This window comes from Notechis scutatus, chromosome 5 (assembly GCF_049901735.1).
Source record: "Notechis scutatus isolate UNSWTSFEM ecotype Mainland chromosome 5, rNotScu1.2, whole genome shotgun sequence".
Classification (NCBI taxonomy): Eukaryota; Metazoa; Chordata; class Lepidosauria; order Squamata; family Elapidae; genus Notechis; species Notechis scutatus.
In genome coordinates, this window is record NC_142013.1 from 81,655,081 (window position 1) to 81,676,951 (window position 21,871).

The 21,871-nt window shown below is 35.6% G+C and overlaps 1 protein-coding gene across 7 annotated transcripts in view; it reads right to left on the reverse strand.

Annotated features, from left to right (window-relative positions):
• The window catches only part of AFF3 (ALF transcription elongation factor 3), a 237,642-nt gene that overhangs the window by 49,195 nt on the left and 166,576 nt on the right, over nt 1-21,871 (reverse strand). For 5 of the 7 annotated variants that reach the window (XR_015749876.1, XM_087967156.1, XM_087967160.1 and 2 more), the window contains 2 exons: nt 17,936-17,987; nt 7,750-7,790 (listed from right to left, as the gene is read on the reverse strand). Coding sequence is in view for 6 of the 7 variants with exons in the window: in XM_087967156.1 (XP_087823282.1) it covers nt 7,750-7,790; nt 17,936-17,987 (93 nt within the window). In the remaining variant the exon portion in view is untranslated. The remainder of the gene's footprint in view (nt 1-7,749; nt 7,791-17,935; nt 17,988-21,871) is intronic. The other 2 variants (XM_087967158.1, XM_087967157.1) reach the window with 1 other exon arrangement.

A 21,871-nucleotide genomic window follows, 5' to 3' on the forward strand; every position in this document is an offset into this window, starting at 1 on the left:
ATATTTGATCGATGCCAAGCCAATCCGTTGTGTGTGATGTGACGTATTTGTATTTGATATGACGATTTGTCAAGGCTCGGTACAGTGCGGCGAGACACGATTATGAGACACATGCACTCCACACAGGAGAATTGTTTTGAAAGAGTGTGCCGTGCACATGAGTGCGCCACACGCAAGTGGCTTTGGTTTTTTTTTCTTCAATTTATTTGTGTCCTGCTTTCCATTGTAAAAAAGTTGGTCACCTTAATCTTATGATTATCACTTGTTGTTTGGATCTTATGATTAATGATTGTAACTATGCTTTATGATCTATGACTTATCATTTTTGTTGTTTGTATGTACACTGAGAGCTTATGCACCAGAGGCAAATTTCTTGTGTATCCAATCATGCCTGGCTAATAAAGAATAAAGCATTCTATTGTGAAGGTAAAGATTGTAATCTTGGAGTTGGTAATAAAGATTAACTATAAGAAACTGAAGCTGATCTTGTCTAAATATTACCATTTCTTGTATTAGCCCTAATTGATATTTCTTAGATACGCTGGCTTAAAACTTATTATGTTTGTCTTTCTCCTCTGCTATTTATTATATTTATGTCCTAGCTTTTCCCCTCAGGCATTTGGATCCAAATGAGTGGAGATCCAGTTTGCTTGTTTAATTATTGCAGCTGACTGTCATTTTATATATGGTGTACTTTCTTTAATGTTATACAGTATTTTTGTTTGTTGGCGTTTGCTGCACAAAGTCACATTGTTTGAGTGGAGCAGTCCTTTAAATGAATAAAATAAATAAGTACTGACTTTTATTCAGCAGCACAAAGCGGAGTACATAAAGATCTCTCTTCCTGTATTTTGCCATCAGAAAGACCTTTTGCCAAAGATTGGGCTACATGAGAGTGCTTGGTTAAAAATCATTCAATAAGTTTCTGTGGTGAAGAATATGCTAGATCAGTGGTGGCTAAACTTTTTGGGCTCCTGTGCCAAAAATTGTGCGTGTGCTTGCACGCTCACGTGCCAGTACCCAGAAGGCAATGCGCACCCACTATGCATGCATGCGCAATTCCCACCCACCCCACCACCCCCTTACCTGCACTGTGTCTCACAGCTGATTTTTGGCTGATTTGAGGCCTTTTTCGGCCTCCCAAAGGCTTGAGGAAAGTTTTTGCAGGCTTCTGGAAGCTTTGCAGGCCGAAAACTAGCCCCGTTTCGTCACTTCCGGTATTTTCAGAAAAACAGGACGTGACGAAACAGGGCTAGTTTTCGGCCTGCAAAGCCTCCAGAAAGCCTTCCTCAAGCCTTTGGGAGGCCGAAAAAGGCCTCAAATCCACTGAAAATCAGCTGTGAGGCTCACACATGGGCAGTGAGGTAAGTTTGCCTGCAGCTCTCGTGCCAACACAAATGGCTCTGCGTGCCACCCATGCCATAGGTTCGCCATCACAGTGTGGGCCACCCATGCCATAGGTTCCATCTGTGGGCCACCCATGCCATAGGTTCGCCATCACAGTGCTAGATGGATCTCTCTACTCCCAATTTTAACGGACGTAGATCCTATTAACTTCTACAATTCTGAACAAATATATGATATTCAGAATCCTTATAAATTCAGTCATACAGCTATCAAGTGTTGATTGATTAGAGATAAACAAAGATAGTTTTATTCCTGCTTGTAACAATTATCAAGAGGCCATAGAAGCCCACAAACATAAAAAATAACACGGGGTTAATTATCCAGAATAATTTAAAATAATTCTGCACTACAGCAAGCTATATCCCTAATGACAACAAGAAATTATTAAAGTATACAATTCTTCTGATTAATTGGTTTGAATTAATAGTACTGTTGTAAAATAGCATTGTTATAAAAGTGATTTTAAATGAATCACTCTTTAAATGATTCTTACTTAATTTTAAATCCATGTTTTAGAGAAAAGTTGAATTTCAACCAGTTTTTATTAATGCTTTTAATCACTGGTAACTATAAAATCCTGTTGTTCATATAAAAACATTGGACATTAAGAAACATATCTTTCTTCTCTATCTTTCTTTTATTTTATTTTTATTTGCTATGAAAACCCTCACCAGAAGAAACCATGTAACACAAGAATTATCCTCATCACCAGATGGAAATAAGAGCACTTGGAGCTATATTACAAAGGCTAGGAATAATTTGTACCTTAGTTTTTCACTGCCCAAAGGCAATGCAATATTCAAGTGTCAAAAACAAACAATAAAACAGAAATATTTTTCTTCATTAACAAACCAGATGGCTTCTTATGCATGAGTTAGGCACTCACAGCAATCATTTAACAACATTTCCCCAGCTTGGTTGCAAGATAGTTATGATGGGTTAAAATTTGGAATGAGAATTTCAGCAACTATCACACATACTATATTGTTCATTATAACAGGCATGCAGATCAATTCATTCTCTCTCTCTCTCTCTCCCTCTCTCTCACACTCACTCACTCACACACACACAAATTATCTTTCCTGTAACCTTCAACTGTGTGAAATAGTGCATCAAAGAACAACAATTTTTGAACCAAAGTACCACACACTTTACAAAATGTGCCCCAAAACTGGGACCCACAAATCTGGGGGAACTGAAATTTCACAAATTTTATAAAATATTTTATGACATAAAATTAGCATAAAACAGTTTGTGACATAAAACAAAATGTCATAAAATAGTTCCTCTGCTACTGTTCGACTGTGTTATATAGTTCATCGTGAGCCATTTACAAGGCAATATATTAGAAAGCAGTATATTCTACCATTGTTGAAGGCAATATCTGATAAGGAAATATCTGTGAAAGGATGACTCAATGGAAAGGCTAACTAAATATATGTAGTTATTAACTGGACGTTAATATTTACAAAAAGCTTTTGTTACAATGATGATGGGAAAGGTAGAATATTTTACATTTCTAAGTTTCACTGACACACAACTGTTCTCCAGTTCTAAACTATTATATACAAGATTATTATATACACAGTTTATTTTATTATATAATCATTTAAAACTACTAGATTCCACAGTGAGATCACATTTTAGGAACTGTGTGGTACTTTATCCATATTTCAGATTTATATTTCAAATTATCATTTCATAGCAAATCTGACCAGCTTTTTAAAAACTATATATAGTTTTGACCAATGGTGGTATTCAAATTTTTTTATTACTGGTTTTGTGGGCATAGTGTGGTTTGATGGGCGTAGCTTGGTGGGCGTGTCAGGGGAAAGATACTGTAAAATCTCCATTCCCACCACACTCCTGGGGAAAGGTTACTACAAAATCCCATTCCCTCCCCACTCCACTAATCTGCTTTCCAGCTCCGTTCTCCTGTGCAGGGCACCAAAAGAAGACCCAGCCAATCAGTTGGAACTCGGGAGGCAGAGCATAGATGGGGGTGGGGCCAGTCAGAAGTGGTATTTTCTGGTTCTCCGAACTACTGAAAATATCCGCTACTGGTTCCTCAGAACTGGTCAGAACCTGCTGAATATCACCTCTGTTTTTGACTTTTTAAAAAATTATTAAAGTTTTGTTGAAAGAATATTTTCTGATCAGTCGTACTACAACATTCCTAATAGGAAAGTACTGTTTCCTATTTTACTAGTTATGACATTGCATATTGAAAGAGTATCCATATAAATAATAGGCAAATGCATTTATTTTGTTAAGAGCATTAACATGGATTAAACATTTTTCTTTAAAGCAGGAGTCTTGGCAACTTTAAGTCTTGTGGACTTCAACTCTCAGTATTCTTCAACCAGCATGACTGGCTGAGGAATTCTGGGATTTGAAGTCCACAAGTCTTAAAGTGGCCAGGTTTGGAGACCCCTGCTTTAAAGCATCAAAGCTGTCAGACTTCACCTCAACACACCTGAGTTCATATCTCTCAGCTCTTCAAAATTGACTTATTTGGCAGTAGATTCTAAGGCAGGTGTTGGCTAAACTAGCTAGACACGTTACCAGAGACAAAGAAGCCCATTAAACAAAGATTGGCATGTTGCAGAGTACAAAAGTTAGAGTATATATGGACTCTTCCCCAAGATGGCTGCTGAACATAAGGAGCTTTTTTCTTTCTTGCCAACAATCTGCTGTTTTTGTTGCCAAAGCGGATTCTCTGACAGTGCTGCTCCATGGATTTGTATGAAAGCACTTAGGAATGACCCAAGATGACTTTTGGACTGCCATGGACCCAGCTGAGAAGGGGAGTCTGGAAGATTCCAGGTCCCGCTGGGAGTGTTTGGAAAATCATTGGGCAATTCCATCTTCCTATCAGCAGTTTCTTGTTTTCTAAGCAAGCCTGGATTTTAACTTTCACTTGTTGAATTTATTGTTTTACTTTGTTTTATGTCTTTAAAAGTTGTCCAATTGTTTGAATGCAAAGTTATTTCAATCCCTTGCTGGACTCTAGCTATTTTATTCTTTTTCTTTCCCTTCGATTTCTGTTGTTATTTTGAATAAACTTCATTCTCTCCATAAAAAAAAAACATGGTGTGTTTTTGAATAGTTGCAGAACTTTCATTTATGTTGTTCTTGGACTGTCACTATAGGATTTTTGTAATTTTGTAATGGGGAAGTGAATTTTTTTTTGAGAACTATGAGGACTGAGGGAAATTACAGAATGGATTTATTAAACCTAACTGGAAATCACTTCTATATAGACTTTGTTAAGAAGATAGACCCACTGTGGAGACAATTATATTTAATTGTACAACAATCCATAAGAAACAAACATGGATATTTGATCCAGGATGAATTACTCTTACATGTATATTTGATCCAAGATGAATTACTCTTAATTTTGGGGATGATTTGGGATAGATAAAATGCTGTGACAAATTTTCTATGAGTAGATTATAATAACAGTTTGTTAACAGAGAGTTTTGAAACTTTAACCTTGTCTTTTTTATTATTATTGTTCTTTGTGATAACGATTTTGTCATTAACATACCATATAGAAGACAGGTCAATAATTTGGAAATAGATTTACTAGTTTAAAATTTTAGGGAGGCCTCCTTTGCAAAGGGTGGAACCAATATTGTAGTAATATATTAATCATTATTCAGTTGCTGGTGAATAACATGTACGGTATATGTGTTATGTTGGTCTTTTTCTTTTCAATGCATTTTTTATAACTTGATTGTTTTTTGTTTTTTTAATTTTTTTGGGAGTTTTGTATTTTAACTTTCTTTTGAACAAAATCAAAATAGGGAAAAAATCAGAATCTATAAATTCTCTTTTCAAAGTCAACTTTTGTTGACATAGAAGAATATAGAATCTAAGGTACCAAGAAATCAGTAGTCTGGTAGCATTTTTTTAATTAACACACTTTATTTAAAATATACAAGCTTTCATGAACTGTATCTTACTTCTCCTGATGCAGGAAGTGGCTTGATTGATATAGAATTTAAATTGGGATGAGGAAACAGAAGGAGAAAGTAAAAGACAGGTAGATTATGCTGCAAATAAGAAAAAAATTATTTGATCCTTCAAAAAAAGAATATGCATCATATCTATTGAAAAAAATAGATGACCTTTAGAGGTAAGTTTATTGGTAAATGGAAGTATGAATGAATCTCCAGATGTTACTTATCTTTAACCTTATTCAGCATAGCAAATATTGGACATACCAGAAGTTATAGTTCAGCAATATGTGAAGGATTATAGGTTGTCCACCTTCTGTTGAAATGTTGTTTGGTAGTACATAGAGTAAGTTGCCAACTTTCTCCCAGATAAACTAAACCACTTCGCAATCCCTGATCATGCTGACTGGAATGATGGAATGTGTAGATCAGTGCATCTGACAGAGCATTGCAGCAGGCTATTCTAGTTTGTTAGATCTGTTTTATGCTAGCAACTTGGACTGGAGTCCTGCCAAGGAGAGAGAGAATCTTCTACACATCCAAACTGGAACATGGTTGTATTTTTTTCTTCCTGTCCTAGAAATCCCATATTTATCATATAGACTTGCAAGCATCTGTTTCCCAGGGCCAATCCTCCTCTTCAATGCAATTCAAACCATTCAAATTTTGATCAATTTCTAAAAACAGGTATTTTTTTTTTTAGTCTTCCCTTTCCCATCAAATAAACATGCCAGCAAACACTTGTCAGCAGGGATGGGATTGTTTTCATGATTTTAGGCTTGGTCCACAAAGAAATGTCATTTGCCCACGAATAAGATATAATTCATTCTAAGTGGCAGCAAACTCTGTTTTGCTGCCTTAGAAAGTGTACTATTTCTTATATTCTTATATTTCTTATATTGATATTCCTGTCAAGAGGACAAAGGGAATTTTACTTTGGTTCATGACACAGTGCCTTATTTGTGGATCAATATAAATCTAGTAATTTTTTGTTGTTGCTCTTTTGATTCTTTTTAAAGCAAAAGTGAAATCAAATATATTTCCAGTAATAATGTCCCCATATTTCCTAAATTTAAAGCACTAGGTTACAAAAAAAGATTTCTCTAAAATTCCAGCAGTTTCACTGAGAGTTACATAAGGTAAAGCTATCTATTGACAAACAACCATGTGTCTGAATGCTATATATAGAGAAAAAAAAATGCAGCCTCTCAGAGATATTAATAGAAATTTGACCTGAGAAAAAGACTGGCCAAAATTAGAAGAACCATTTAGCATCAACAATGGAGTTCCAAAGAACAGTCTTAAAAAAATACAGAATAAGTCTCACACCATTTGGAAGAGAATATATCATTTTATGGACACAGAAGAACACTTGGATGATTTCCATCATAAAAAAAAACTCGAAATAAAATGATGAAAGACAATTCTGAAATAAATTACATCCTTAATGCTGCGAAAAGAGCCCAGATATATGCCAAGCAACTGCTAAACGGATGCATTTATTACAGTGGTGGGATTCAAATTTTTTTACTACCAGTTCTGGGGGCGTGGCTTGGTGGGTGTGGCCATGTAAGTGGGTGGGCGTGGCTCTTTTTTGTTTTTGCAGCCACCCCCCACCCATTTTTTGGGCCTTCTGGCCCTCAGAAGAGCCTTTGGGGGCGGGGGGGCGTTTTTGCTCCTATAAGGCTCAGGAAGAAAAAAAAAATAGAGCATGGGAGGGGCAGCACCCCTCCATGCTACATTTTGGGAGCTTCCGGGTCTCAGAAGAGCCTCTGAGGGGTGTTTTTGTTCCCATAAGGCTCCTCTGAGGCTCAGGAAGGCAAAACCGGAGGGGTGGCTGACCCCCCCCTCCATTTTTTGCCTTCCTGGGCCTCAGCAAGGATAATCCTGGTACAGCTGATCGTATATACAGCTGATTGTCGGGAAGGGAAAAAGAAAGAAATACCTTAGGTGAACGTCAGGTGGGCAAGGTGAAGCGAGCATCGGGCGGGAGGGCGACCGAGTCGGGGTGTGTGGCCAGCCAGAACTTACTACCAGTTTGGAGATCCACGCCAAATCCTTGCTACCAGTTTCCCTGATCTGGTGCGAACCGGCTGAATACCACCACTGATTTACTACTTGATTAATGTATTTCACTCTTTACAGTTTCATGCCACAACCAGGTGGTTTTTTTTGTATGAAATGCAGGAAGACTATGACTTACCTTTTTCTACAATAAATTCTATGCATGCATGACAAATCCAAGCATGCAAAATGTTTAATACCCCTGTTCAGAGATACTTCAGGGACAAAATCCAATTATGAGCTATATGCCACAATAAATAGGATTCAGCATTTCAAAGAGCAATTTATAATTCATAAAAACAACAAAATGTACCTGTCAGATAGAACCCGGAGAGTAGATTCCTGTGCTGCCTGCTGGAAAGAAGGGCAGAGATGTTTATTTTATACAACTTTTAAAATATAAGCTCAATCAACACATAAAAAAATGTGTCACCCACATTCTTGTCACGTATCCAAATTTTATAGGATTTACAAGTAATACTATAGCCATCTGGCTATTTTCCAGCTATTGTACACCATGTAATAGCACTTTGTAAGGCTAACACTATTGAAATATTAAAGAACTTACACATATGTTTAAATCTGAAAAAATCCTGTTTGGAAGTTGTTTTTTTATGAGAAAACAATTTCCTTCTTTTGCACCTTTGCTTTAGCTATTATTCACCTAGCAAACTGTTCAAGGATGGCAACAGGCATCTTAAGGCACAGTTGTGATTAGTTGCCAATTTTAACTTGGCAAATTTTAACAGGGCTACCTGCAGATGAGTGAATGAACCATTGATAATTATCTTATGGCTATGTAGTATCTATTGGCTAATGTAGGAAATACCCTGTTTCTCCAACAATATGGCCTCCCCCAATAGGAAGTCCCAGCATGTTTTATAGGCATGAAATGAAATTAAGCCCCTCCCCTCAAATTAAGGCCTATATTAAAACATACGAAATGGGGGGGGGAATGGTGGGGGGGCTGGCCGTTAGGAAGTACTTTTGTTGCACACCCGGACATGGTGCTGCTTGCGTTGACCCCGATACGAAGTGTCCCACCAACGTCGAGGTCTACATCCAAGCCGTCACTGTCCGCCTGACCGAAAATGCAAGGGGGGAATTAAGTCACCCCCGAAAAGACAGCCTAGCCATTTTTTCGGGGCTCAAAAAAAAATAAGACCCGGCCTTATTATATGAGAAACACGGTACGTTAGCACAGAAGTCTCTTGCAGGGGGTAAGAAACTTCTCAAAAAATAACAGAAGATTCAGGTTTAATCAGATGATTAACTTTCCATTTCATTGCTGATCTTTTGTGGACCTACTTCTAGCTTCACTTGTATGCCCTCCAAAGTACTCCAGACAGGAAATACGACCTGATGAGCTAATTCTATTTATTGTAAGGCTATTTTAACAGAATCTTCAAGAGGTAAAGTACAAATTTCTTTTTACAGCCTGATCACTTAGGGTGGGTCCTTCTTAAGTTTTTTTCTCTAACTGTTAAGCAACTGCAGGCTCCTCCCTCTCTTGTCTTGATTATTCCCTAAGCCAGCAGTCACCAACCGGTGGGCCGCAAGAAAATTTTGGTGGGCTGCAGAGAAATCTCACCCCCAGAGCACCCCCCCAAAGCAATTAATCCAGGCTGCACAGAAACACAAGGCTGCGCCGCCCACATGGCCTGCAGGAACCCTCCCTGCCTACTTACTCCTTACCCGGCAAACTTGCCTGCCGAATTGCTATTTTTCCGACCATCAGCTGTTCTGCTGTGCCGGAAGATTTAGATTAGCTAGGAAGCAGGAAATGGTTGGATTTCTTGCTTTCTAGCTAGTCTTTAGATCTTTCACTCTGCTTTTAAGTACAGCCAAATCTTCTGTAGGACTGAAGGTTCTATTAGTCAGTGCAGGCAAGCAAATTTTATGTGACAGACTGAGCTAGCCGATGGCAGATAGATCACTGAATGATTCTGTGAGCAGCTCAATCTGCCTGCCTGCTTTGCCTGATTTTGGGTAAAAATTGCTCTTTTTAAAAAATAAAAAATCCAATATTTACATACATGGTGTGTTGTGAGTTAATTTTATGAGTTTGCTTGCTAGCAAATTTTATGTGACAGACTGAGCTAGCCGATGACATATAGATAGATCTCTGAATGAATCTGTGATTCTGTGAGCAACTCAATCTGCCTGCCTGCTTTGCTCTTTTTTTATAAAAAAATTAAATATTTATATAAACATTTATAATATTTACATAAAGCCCTGCCCAGCCAGTCACATGACTACCAAACCACACCCACAAATTAGGCCACGCCCACAGAACTGGTTAGTGGTCCCTGGGATTTAAAATTATGAGTTTGATGGTCCCTGAAGTCCAAAAGATTGGTGACCCTGCCCTAGGCAACACTCTTCACCTTGTCCTCAAGATTTTCAACATACCATTATATCACTTTTTACCGACAGATATCTATAAAATAGGAGTTCTCAAATTATAGTGGCAATTTTCTTGGCTATAATACAGAGTCTCGTTTTGTTTTCATCCATTCTGGAATGTACCTTTTCAGTTTATATTAAAGAATTTTTATTAAAAAGTGTACTATCAAAAAGACATTAAGTACCAGGCTCCAAAAACCAAGAAAGATATGCTGAAGTTCTTCTAAGCAGTTTCCCTTATTGGTTCTCACCTATAGACAGAACTCTTCCAAACCAAATCAGACTGCTTGCACCATTAAATATATATATTCTGAGAACTCTTAAGAAAGGAGCTGTCTTAACTCTCTTCCTCCCACACAAACTGTCCATGTTTCTCTGTCTTTTGCTCCTCTAGAATGCACCCTCTCCCTCATGGGAATCTGGACTACATTCTATCCCGTCATGTTACTGTACTTTGCCTTATTGTGAACATTTTGTAACATACTGATTGATGTAGTAAAGAATGAAAATATTCTTTAATATGTTTGTTATATTTTATTGTATCCAAGGAACTTGGAATGGTATATAAAGGTAAAGGTTTCCCTGTCAGTCACGTCTGACTCTAGGGCATGGTGCTCATCTCCATTTTTTGGCCAAGGGAGCTAGCATTGTCCAAAGACAGTTTCCATGGTCATGTGGCCAGCATGGCTATATGCCAAAGGCGCACAATCCCATCCTGTTTTATGTGCATTCTGTGCAGTAGTGGCCTATAGTCTCTTTGGCAGTTTCAGGGATGAGCATCTTCATCTAACACTCATTATGTATAACATAATTCTTATACACAATGTAAATAGCTTGAAGATATAGTTGCAGCCAGCTTCCTCAAATTCAGGTTGGATGGCAGAAATTCAAATTCTATGATGGAATAAATTCAAGAAACTGATATATCTGAAAGAGAAGTATGCTATAGAAGCATACCTCCTGTTAAGCAGCATTTATTTTTTCTGACATTTAACTTCTATTCCGTTATATTCTTTTTTTCACCTGAAATAACAGACTCTCCCTAAAATATAGATAAGATATATATTTGAAACATTCCATTCCAAAATTAGAGATAAGTCAGTCTATTTGTCTATGGGGATTCTCAGTCATCCAGGTCATGGTTGTCCATCTCTGACTGGATGTGGGGAATGGAAGGATTTCTATTGGTCATTTGCTTTCTTTTAGAGAGCTGTTGTGGCCATTTGGACGATTATCTATGTCCTCAGGGTCATTTGCTCACTAATAAACCTCCATTCCCCACTTTCCAGTCAGAGCTGAAGAAGCTTCTTGGATGAGAAGTGAAATGTCTTCAAAGAAATACAAGAAAGTCCAGTTGCCTCTTGAAAAAGCACCTTTGGGATAGTCAGTCTATTTGTAACCATTTTAGTTCCACATACATGCATATGTCTATTTTAATTCCATAGGCATTCATCTATTTTTTAAAAAACAGCATGATGAAAGTATGCAAGGCATTTAAAATATTAATTATAATTTTCAAAGTATTAAATATGTATACTGTTCACTTTTTATGTTAAACTGATGTGTACCTTTTTCAGAATGACAGTTGTGCTTGGCTTTTGAAGGGGAAGAAAGTAGAAGCACTCTAAAAATAGCACGTGAAGTAAAAAAAACCAAAACCCTTTATTTACAGATAATCCTCGACTTACGACCACAATTGAGCCCAAAATTTCTGTTGTTAAATGAGACATTTGTTAAATGAATTTTGCCACATTTTATGACCTTTTTTTGCCAAAGATGTTAAGTGAATCACTGCAGTTGTTGAGTTAGTGACATAGTTGTTAAATGAATCTGACTTCCCACTGATTTTGCTTGTTAGGTCGCCAAAAGTGATCACATGACTCTGGGATACTAAAACCATTATAAATATGAATCAGTTGCCAAGCTTCTGAATTCTGATTGCATAACCATGGGGATGCTGCAACGATCATTTTTATGATCATAAAAATGGTCATAAGTCACTTTTCTCTGTGCCATTGTAATTTTGAATAGTCACTAAAAGAACTGTTCTAAGTTAAGGACTACTTGTATTGCTTCTCAAAATGTACTGAATAATGCTTCTAATAAGGTTAAAAAATAGCTATTCAATTTTTAGGCAGTGCCTCTGCTATGAATGTGCACACCTCTGTTTCCAAACATACACCTGTATGTAAGAAAACTTTACATTTCTATGAAACTTTTTAAATATCCAGAAAAATTTACAACGTTCAGAAAAATGTAAAAATAGAAGGATAACATTATTATTTGTACATTACCACTGGAAAATGGATCAGGTTGTTTTGCTTATAAAGGCAATTCAAACAAAGCCTCATTCATTTAAAATAATTTTTGCTGTTGGCCATACAGTCTTACCTCTCATGCTACTGTTATAATTTATTTTAATCCTGCTTTTTGAGAACTATTAAAATTACAATATATTAAGATATAAAGTCTTTTATTTATCTCAGATAGCATTACCTTGGAGGAAACCTTTATTAATTGACAGATGATCACATACACATTACAATGCCCATTTTATATATAATTCAGTATCATTAATTATTCTTGACTGACAAAAGAATTGACCCTCAACCTTGTTTTCTAAGCTCCTTTAAAAAGTGATCTCACTTAAGGAAAAGAAACATCCTTTCAAGAGGTGAAATGAAAGGTAAGAAATATTATTTCAGACATGGCATCACAATTGCTGACAGATTACTATGACATCGTTGTACAATTATCTGTAAACCAATGTATACCCAAGCATTACAAGTGTTAATTATTTGCTTTACAATATTGAATAGTTTGACTAAAATTTGTGCAATTAATTTGTATTTCCTATTTTGGTAGCTTCCCTGAAACAGATATATTCAGCATCTGTTTTGCAGATCTGTTTTGCTTCTTTTCCTTGCTTATAAAAAGAACTTGAGCAATGTCTATACAGGGAGAGGAGGAATTAGAGGGAGAATATTCTGTGTAGATAGGTTATCCAGTCATGAAAGAATAGCAGATATTTCCTTGCACTGCTGTTTCTTTATTTTCTCTTTCCTACTTGCCACTTGCCTCAGGAGCCCAAACAGAATAAACTTACTAAACAAGAGCTGTTTATTACAGTATGAGAGATTCACAAGCTTGTGAAATTTACATGCTATCCTTTCCTCTTGTCTTTATATTGGCATCCCCTTCTCACTACATAAGTGCTTATTTGGCATAATTTATGAAAAGCAGAGAATGTTCAATGTCATTACTGCAGAATGTGCACTTGACCTTCTCTCAATTATGCACATTCAAATCAAGCCTCTTTGTGGTATACATACAGTGCTACCAAGCTTGTATCTGCACTATTTTGGGGGGCACAGCCATGCGATAGCCACAGAAGAAAGCTTTTAAAAGTAATGAGCATCTGTTGCAAAGGGCAGTGGCTGCTGAGATCATTAAATGTGATCATTAAACTTCATCTTCTATTAAAATCTTGTTAGCCAATTTTGCACTACAGCTAAGGCTCTATTAATGAAAGCTGTCACAGCTAATCTGGCTTGCAATGTTGGGATTTTAAATGTTTCACCTTGGGAGTTTATAAGATAATACACCCTTAGGGAAGGCTAACCCACAGGTAAGGAGGTCACTTTTATGTGGTTTGCTAAATTTCTCCTCAACATCTATTCAAAGAACGCATAATGATATTTGTTTAATAACCAGAGTTTCTGGTGCATTTATAAAGCCTGGAAATGGTATGACTTAAAAGTATGTTTAGAGTGTGATTTGACATTGAATTCTTGTGTTTTTACTTTATAAAAGCAGTGTGTCTGTGTATAATGTGAACAGGATCAGAATGCTGGAACATGCGGAATAGGGTTTAAGCTATTTCTTTCAACAATTGCCTCCTCCCAGATAATTGGTTCGAAGCTGCCATATTGCAATAGCTACAGTCACGTATCAAAATCAGGAGCAAATTTTATTTGGGCACATTGTATAAAGGGAAACAAACTAGCTCCTTTACAAGAGTTACATTTCTTTCCAGTAGTCCAAATTTACAACTATTAAGTTAAAAATTGTTAAGTTTGGGAAATAATGGAGACCAGACATCTGACCAGTGACTTCAACTCTTTAATAACAGTAAATAGAACAGAACAGAGCAAGGCTATGGGCAGCAGTAACCCTTTTATAGGGTTGGCTGCTACCCTATTAACCAATAGTAAGTGCATAAGGTTCAAACCAATAACCAATAAGAAGTGTCCCAAGTTTGGCCAATCAGGGGCTTTTATGAACCAATCCTTGTTCGCTGTTCAAGGACCAATCAAATGTGCAGGCTTCCAAAACCTACTTTGCATTTGGGCTTAGTTACTTTTATTCATTCACAACAAAAACAAAAGTAAACTGAGGGTAATTCTGTACATTATTCAGACTATATTCTGAATATGTATTAAGGGAAGCAGGTTTGGAAGAAGATACTTTTTAAAACTGGAGGAAGAAACATCAATTGCCCACCCTTAACTGATGTTACAGTCAAAAATGCAAAGAATCGGTAAGCTGTAGTCATAAAAATCAAGGAGTTCAGTGAAAAAATAGGACTAAAATATAAAGACACCAAATTAATAACAACAGCTCTAACAAGCAGGCTTAGAATGGGCACTGAAGATTCTAAAGACAGAAAGATATGAATGGATGGGTGAATGACAGATTCTTTTTACTGTTTCTAAATACCTCTTGATCAGAGTGAAGCAACTTGAACTTCTTCATGTTCAACCTGTCTTTCATTTTGGAAAGAAACACAATGATGGTCTAGATGCAGGGGTGGGATTCTACCAGTTCGCACCTATTCGCTAGAACTGGTTGTTAACATTCTAAGCAGTTCGGAGAACCGGTTGTTAGAAGAAATTACTGGCCTAATCCTGTAAGGAAGGCAGGAAGGAAACATTCTCGTATTGCTTACAGAAACTGCCTTTCTGTTAACCCTTATTACATTCTTGGCAGGACTAGACTTCCTGTCTCTGGAACTTCTCTGGAGGTTTTTTTTTCCTTTTTTGCTGGTACTTTGCTTGTGTGGAGTGACCATATAAAGTTACAGTGGCACTGAAAAAAGTGATTTATGACCGTTTTTCACACTTACAACTGTTGCAGCATCCCCAGTCATGAGAGGCCAGGCGAGGAGATGCGTGCTTCGATGTGAGTGATATTGAGTTGGCCATACCCAGCCAATAACATGACCACCAAGCCACGTCCACCCAGTCACATGACCACCAAGCCATGCCCACCAACTAAGCCATGCCCACAGAACTGGTTGTTAAAAAATTTGAATCCCACCCGTCTAGATGTTCTGAAGGAAGATAACTTACCATTTATCTAAACACATTCTACTTTTATACTAGCAATTTAATGTTATGTTTGTCCTCATCATTTCTTCCTGTTTCTACCTACTTTCTTCTTGCTTGACTGTCTAATTTCCATGTATTTTTCTATCATTGGTGTCTTTTATAAAGTAAAAACACAAGAATTCATCTTCTATGGGAAAGATACTTATACCTATTATCTTGTAAGCAATTGACAAACCAAATAAAATAAAAAAAATAAAACTCTTGCTATTATCAGTTTTATACCACATGAAATTATGCAAGAAAAGTTGTCTGTTTTATCTTGTAAATGACAGTGCAACATTAGTTGTACTTAGGAATTGCATCTTTGATAACAGCTGTAATTTACCATCTCTACTTCTTATTACATCTTCATATCAGTAAATGGATAACATTTGATTTATAATGCATGCCTCATAAGTTACAGACAACTTGTTTGTTCTTAGTAAAACATATATAGAGCTCTTTCAAATGGCACCCGAGTTCCTATCACATTTACTAATCTGCTGTTTTCAAGTGTTCAGATGATTTGTCCTACATTTTTTAATGGTGAGATGAGAACAGATGAATATGTCAGGCATGAAAGACCAGGTCCACATAGGAAGGTTCAATTTAACTGATTTATTGCTAAAAGCCCTTTGCACAAGAATCTTCTCACAGGTCAACAAGTGGTTAATGTTAGATAAGGGTCAATGGCAGTCAAGTTCATTTGTGACTAGGTAGTGATTCTAGGCAGATCTTTTTTTTCATCAGCACCATCCCTGGCTCTGCAAGTTATTCTCTTATAGAATGCATAGGAAGCAAATATTTATTTATTTTTTTTAAATCCCAACTTATTCCTTTCCAAACACTGGCCTGTAATTCCTACCTTCAACAAGTCAATATGCTGGTTGAGAGATTAAGGAAGCTATATTCTCATAGGCATTTTGAACAAGCCACAATCATATCGAAATAATGGCCTCTGCTTCATGCCTGGATAGCACAAATGACATCTAATGCAAGTACATGACATGCATCATTTACAGTGCATATTGTTGTGATGATGCACATGCTTTTATTTGTTTCTTCTGCCCCCGCTCCCCGCAATAATTGCTCATATATATTCCAATATGACCTTATAGGTAGTCCTTGTTTAGCAATTTCCTTATTTAGTGATCATTTGCAGTTATAACAGTGATGGGGGAAAAAACCTTTATGACCAATCCTTGCATTTACAACCTTTGTAGGCCTATAAAGAAAAGGAAAGCTAAAGTGAGATCATAACCAGAATTTATTTATTTATTAAATTTATTGGTTACCCAACTTACCACAGGGTAACTCTGAGTGGTTTACAATGTTAAGATGTCATTCCACTTAGCAATTGCTTCATTTAATGGCTGAGTTGTTAGTCCCAATTGTGGTTGTTAAATGAGGACTACCTGCAGTATTTGTGTGTGTATGTATACGTATTCTTCATGTTAATATCTAAAAATGATGTACAATATTTCAACCAGGTACACAACATATAGCATAATTAGCAATTTTACAAACTATAAGTATATATTGTAATGTTTTTACAAAACCTTCTGCCCTTCCCTATGTTACTATCTAAAGCATCCAGTGGTTTTTCTTTCCTGCATATCCAGAGTTCCAATTCAGAGGCAGGTCTCAAAGATTATTTTGTAGCTGCCTTTTTAGCTTGTATTTATATTATTTTAACATTTTTTAAAAATACAAGCCAAAAGCATATACCCGGGTATTGCCTTTTATGAATCTTAGGAGTTGGAGCGGCAAACAGACCAAATGAACTTTAGCTACATTTTCCAGACAAGCACACGGGTTCTATTTAATATGTTTAAGCTGCTGAATGCAGATTGATTAACTCTGTGGGTTATAAATTTGCACTGCCACAAAAACTCGGTGGCAAATCTTGCTGCAGCTTAGGGGAAAGAAAATTCTGCCTACAAATTCATGCTTGTAAAATATGAATATTTCTTTTCACATATTAGACCTCCTTCTGATCATTGTGTAATAATCATATTAAGTACTGAATGAATTATATTAATTAAGGGAAAATACAGTTATGTAATCAAAGGAACTACAAACTTGTATGGTGATATAATTATTAGAAACTGACAGCCCTCTATTTTGTTTTCCTCATTATGATTATAGGTAGGCTTCAACTTATGACCACAACTGAGCCCAAAATTTATGTTGCTATGGAAGACAGGTGTTAATTGAGTTTTGCCCCATTTTAGGGCTTTTCTTGTCACATTTGTTAAGTGAATCACTGCAGTTGTTAAATTAGTAATACAGCGAATCTGGCTTCCCTATTGAGTTTGCTCGTCAAAATGTTACAAAAGGTGATCACATGACCCCGGGACATTGCAACCATCATAAATATGAACCAGTTGCCAAGCATCTTAATTTTGATCACATGCCATGGGGATCACATACCTTTGTGAGAAAAACAGTCCTAAGTCATTTTTTTCAGAGCATTGTAACTTTGAGTAGACACTAAATGAATTGTTTTAAGTTGAGGACTACTTGTAATTCCTTATAGCTGAGTTCATTAAATTATAAAGTGATTTTTTTGAATGGGACTTAGTTAATAATGTATACAATCATAATTATACATTAACCCATAAATTTAAGATAGGACAATTGTTTTCAGCTTTTTAAGAAAAGTCAGCATATAAATCTAATGAATAAACAGCTTAAAAAATGAATAAATTCCAAATTTCTTACCTGGTCACTCTCCTCTTCATCACTGCTCAACTTTAGATCATCTTCTAGCATTCTATAAAACAAAAATCTAGATTGGAATTTAATATAATACTTTAGATGTCATTTACACCATAGATACATTTCATGGTGAGTTCTAATTAAGCTTCAGTTGGTTCAGGGCAAAACTTCAGCTGGTCCAGGACCCTATTTCCCATTAAGGCTGTTCATGTTTTATTTGAAAGAAGTGCTTTGGATTTCATGAAAGCACAGCACCCATTTTTTAGCCATTAAAGTAGCATGACTGCAAATTATTAAAACAAATGTAGATTTAACTAACATTACATTTTTATTTTTCATAACAGCACATGGAAGCCTGTCAATATTGAGTTAACTTAGCAAATAATGCAGAGCATGAAGGCAATTTTTTTTCTATCCCTGATTTTAGCAGCTACTATTCAATGGCATGCTCTAAAATTGAAATTTCCATATGTTTCATTACACAAAATGGCTCTGAGTGGTGACAATATTGGCCAAAAACCAGTACCATGATACAATCCTGCCACTGAAGGTAGTTTACATTGTTTTCAAACAATTAAGTAATAATTAATATCAATATCATCAATGGAATCTGAATTATTAACAGTAGTACATGACATTGTGAATTCTGCCTCTTAAAGAATATTAATTTCACTTAAATTAGCATGAACTGGATTTGAAATGCATACTGGAAAAGTTCTTAATATGAACGTAGTAATTTAGTTTTTAGCTAATATACTTAATATGTCTTACATCATCTCATGCCTGCCTGCTTCAAAATCTATTCTACAAAAAAAACAAAACAGTTTTATTCTGTTTACAGAATGGGATGCAGAATATATATCATCCTGGATCTACAGAAAATAAATAAATAAAAAATCTTTACATGGGATCCCAACATGTTCATGATATTTATTCTTTTTTCCATGTTATTTTGATTTTCACTTAAACTGGCTGCCATCAATACATATTGATAGGGACATTTCCAGAGTTTTAATGTTGAAGTAATCATCAAATGGAAGCTCCATAAAAAAACCCATACACATTAAGATTGATCTTTTGAGACTATTAAGACCAAATTGCATTTTTATCATATTAAGAGGAGATATCTAAACTGTAAAACATAAATACTTCATGAATAATGGGTAGACACATGTTTCAGTCTGTGTTAATGAAGTGAAATTTATTGCTATTTTTCTTTCTCCATCATGTAACAGATGGTCAATTTTGTTTAATGAATATATATATTCAAAGCATGCATTTCATTTAGAAAAATCTGTCAACACTATATCAACAGAACTGTTATTTTAACCTCGGTTATAATATCTCTACCACCAAAACAGTTTTACAGACTAGAAAACTAATGTGCTGAAATCACATTGCTTATTTTTTACAAATTTTAAAAAACTTAAAATTGCAAAAATTAAATAGGAAATCAAAAGACTAAGAAATATTGACTAAACAGGTATTGTTTCAGCAAAATAATATTAGGAAACAGGAAACTGCAACATTTTTTTTTACTATGCAGGAATGCTATATTCAGCAATTCAACAATAAACCTTACTTTACTGGTTTTTTATTTTATCACATACTAGTCAAACCATTCCATTTCTCATACACATGAATTATTCTGTATAGTCTTGTGAGATGTGAGATGATTTACAATTCTATGCTATAAAATCACTTAGGAACCACACATATTTTATCCCATGACAATCTTTCCCTAATCTAATTCTTTAGATCTCTCAATAGTCCACCCATTGACGCTACAACTGAATCCATCCATCTTGCTCCTGATAGTCCTCTTCTGATTACCTTTCATCTTTTTCAACATTATACTTTTCCAGAGAGCAAGGACTTCCCATAATATGTAACTGTATAATATGTCCATATATGATAATATGAACCAAGTCAGTTGTGCCTTGAGTTAGAACTCTCTACAGATATATCTCACAAAAGATCTTTGTGGCTGCTCTACCAAGTGCTCATCTGCGGAGTATTTCTTGATTGTTTATTCTTTTATTATTAATGGTTGATCCCTGAAGGCAGAAGTGATCTACCATCTCAATATCTTCACTGTCAATTCTAAGCCTGGCTGTTGTTCCTGCTATCATTAGGTTGATCTCTTTATATTTAATTTTAATCCTATTTTTTTTCTCCCGGACTCTCTGACTTTTATTACTAGATCTTGCAGATCTTTTACATGTCAGCATCTCAGTATAGGATACTAATATTTCTTTCTACAATTTTAAAGCTATTCCCATCTTCTTCCAATTCAAAGTGTAAAAAATACAAAGACTAAAAAAGCAACACAGAAATTACAAATAAATATTGCCACAAAAGAACTGTTTTCATTCATCAGAAACTTATTTTTGACCGCAATGTAAATATTCTCTCCAGATTCATGCAAAACCTGTAATCACTTACCATTACAGGAAACAGCCTTAAGCAATAGAGTTTTGTAGAATTATTTAATTCACCAATTCTTATTTTGCCCCCTTTGATTCCATTAACATCATTTCTGCTGGTAACAAAGAACTGTTATTTTGGTAAGTTTATCCATCTTTAATTTCACATGATCATTTAAAATTATTGTTTAATTTTAAATTTGGAAAAGCAATGGGGAAACATAAACTGCATACTACTTTGCTCAATATGCCAAGTTGTATCATAAATTTCATTGGTAATTACACTCTCCAGATTGCTGGCCAACTTAGAGAAGCTCAATGCTTTTCAAAGCTTTAGAGCTTTATCATTTTTTCTGTTTTCACAATAATAAACATTCTTAAATATTATAAGGGCTTGATAATATCTTGAATATGGCAAAGTTAACAAAAATGAAAACGGTTATCTGAAATTTTGTTAATCATTCAGGGTATTCAGGGTGGACTTTTATTTTAGATAAGTTTCTTCTTTACTTCAAAGACTTTATACCAAGTTGATTTATTCTAAATAGCCATGCTGGTTATGGAACACAGAAATTTCAACTGAATACTTCTAGAAAGAACCAGGTTGGAGAAAATGCCTTTAGCCAAATAGCTAAAACTTGAGAGTGTAATATTTATTATTAAATGTATGGCTGTTTATAATAAATAGGGTCAAATAATTGAAATTTCATGATTGTTTGAGTCAATCATAGCTTTATGAACACAGACAAAGCTGAAGAAAGTACTAGATAATTCAGAATTGAAAAATTGATCTTTGAGAAAATTGGCATTATGTATGACCTTAGAATAGGAATAGACAAGTTGGTACTTATGACAATCAGTTCCCTTAGATTCCTCTACAATGAACTTACAACAGTTCATTAAGTGACCATTCAAAGTTATGTCACTGCAAAAAGTGACTTATGACCATTTTTCACACTTGCAGCTGCTGCAGCATTCCCATGGACACATCATACAAATTCAGACGCTTGGCAGTGGACTCATATTTATGAAGGTTGCAATGTCCCAAGATTATGTGACCCTCTTTTGTGACCTTCTGACAAGCAAAGTCAATGGGGAAACCAGATTCATTTAACAGCCATTTTACTCATTAACAAGTGCAGTGATTCACTTAAATATGGCAAGAAAGATTATAAAATAGGTCAACACTCACTTAGCAACTTAAATTTTGGGCTCAATTGTGGTTGTAACCGAAGGACTATCTGTATTGGAGCACACCCAATTTTTTGGCCAACTTGACTTTCTACATATTATTTAAATTATAATAAAAGGTTCCCTGACTTGTTACAAAGTAAAGTACAAATCTCTAGCATCATATCTACTCTCAGTAATAGTTTTCATCCCACAGAATTCCTTTCAGGATAATAAGAGCATTCTGGAAAAAGGTTAGTTGACCTTCAGTTGAATGGGTTCACTGGCCATGCCCAGCAACAAAGGCATCTTTCAACAAAATTGTCTTTGTCAAATCCTAAAG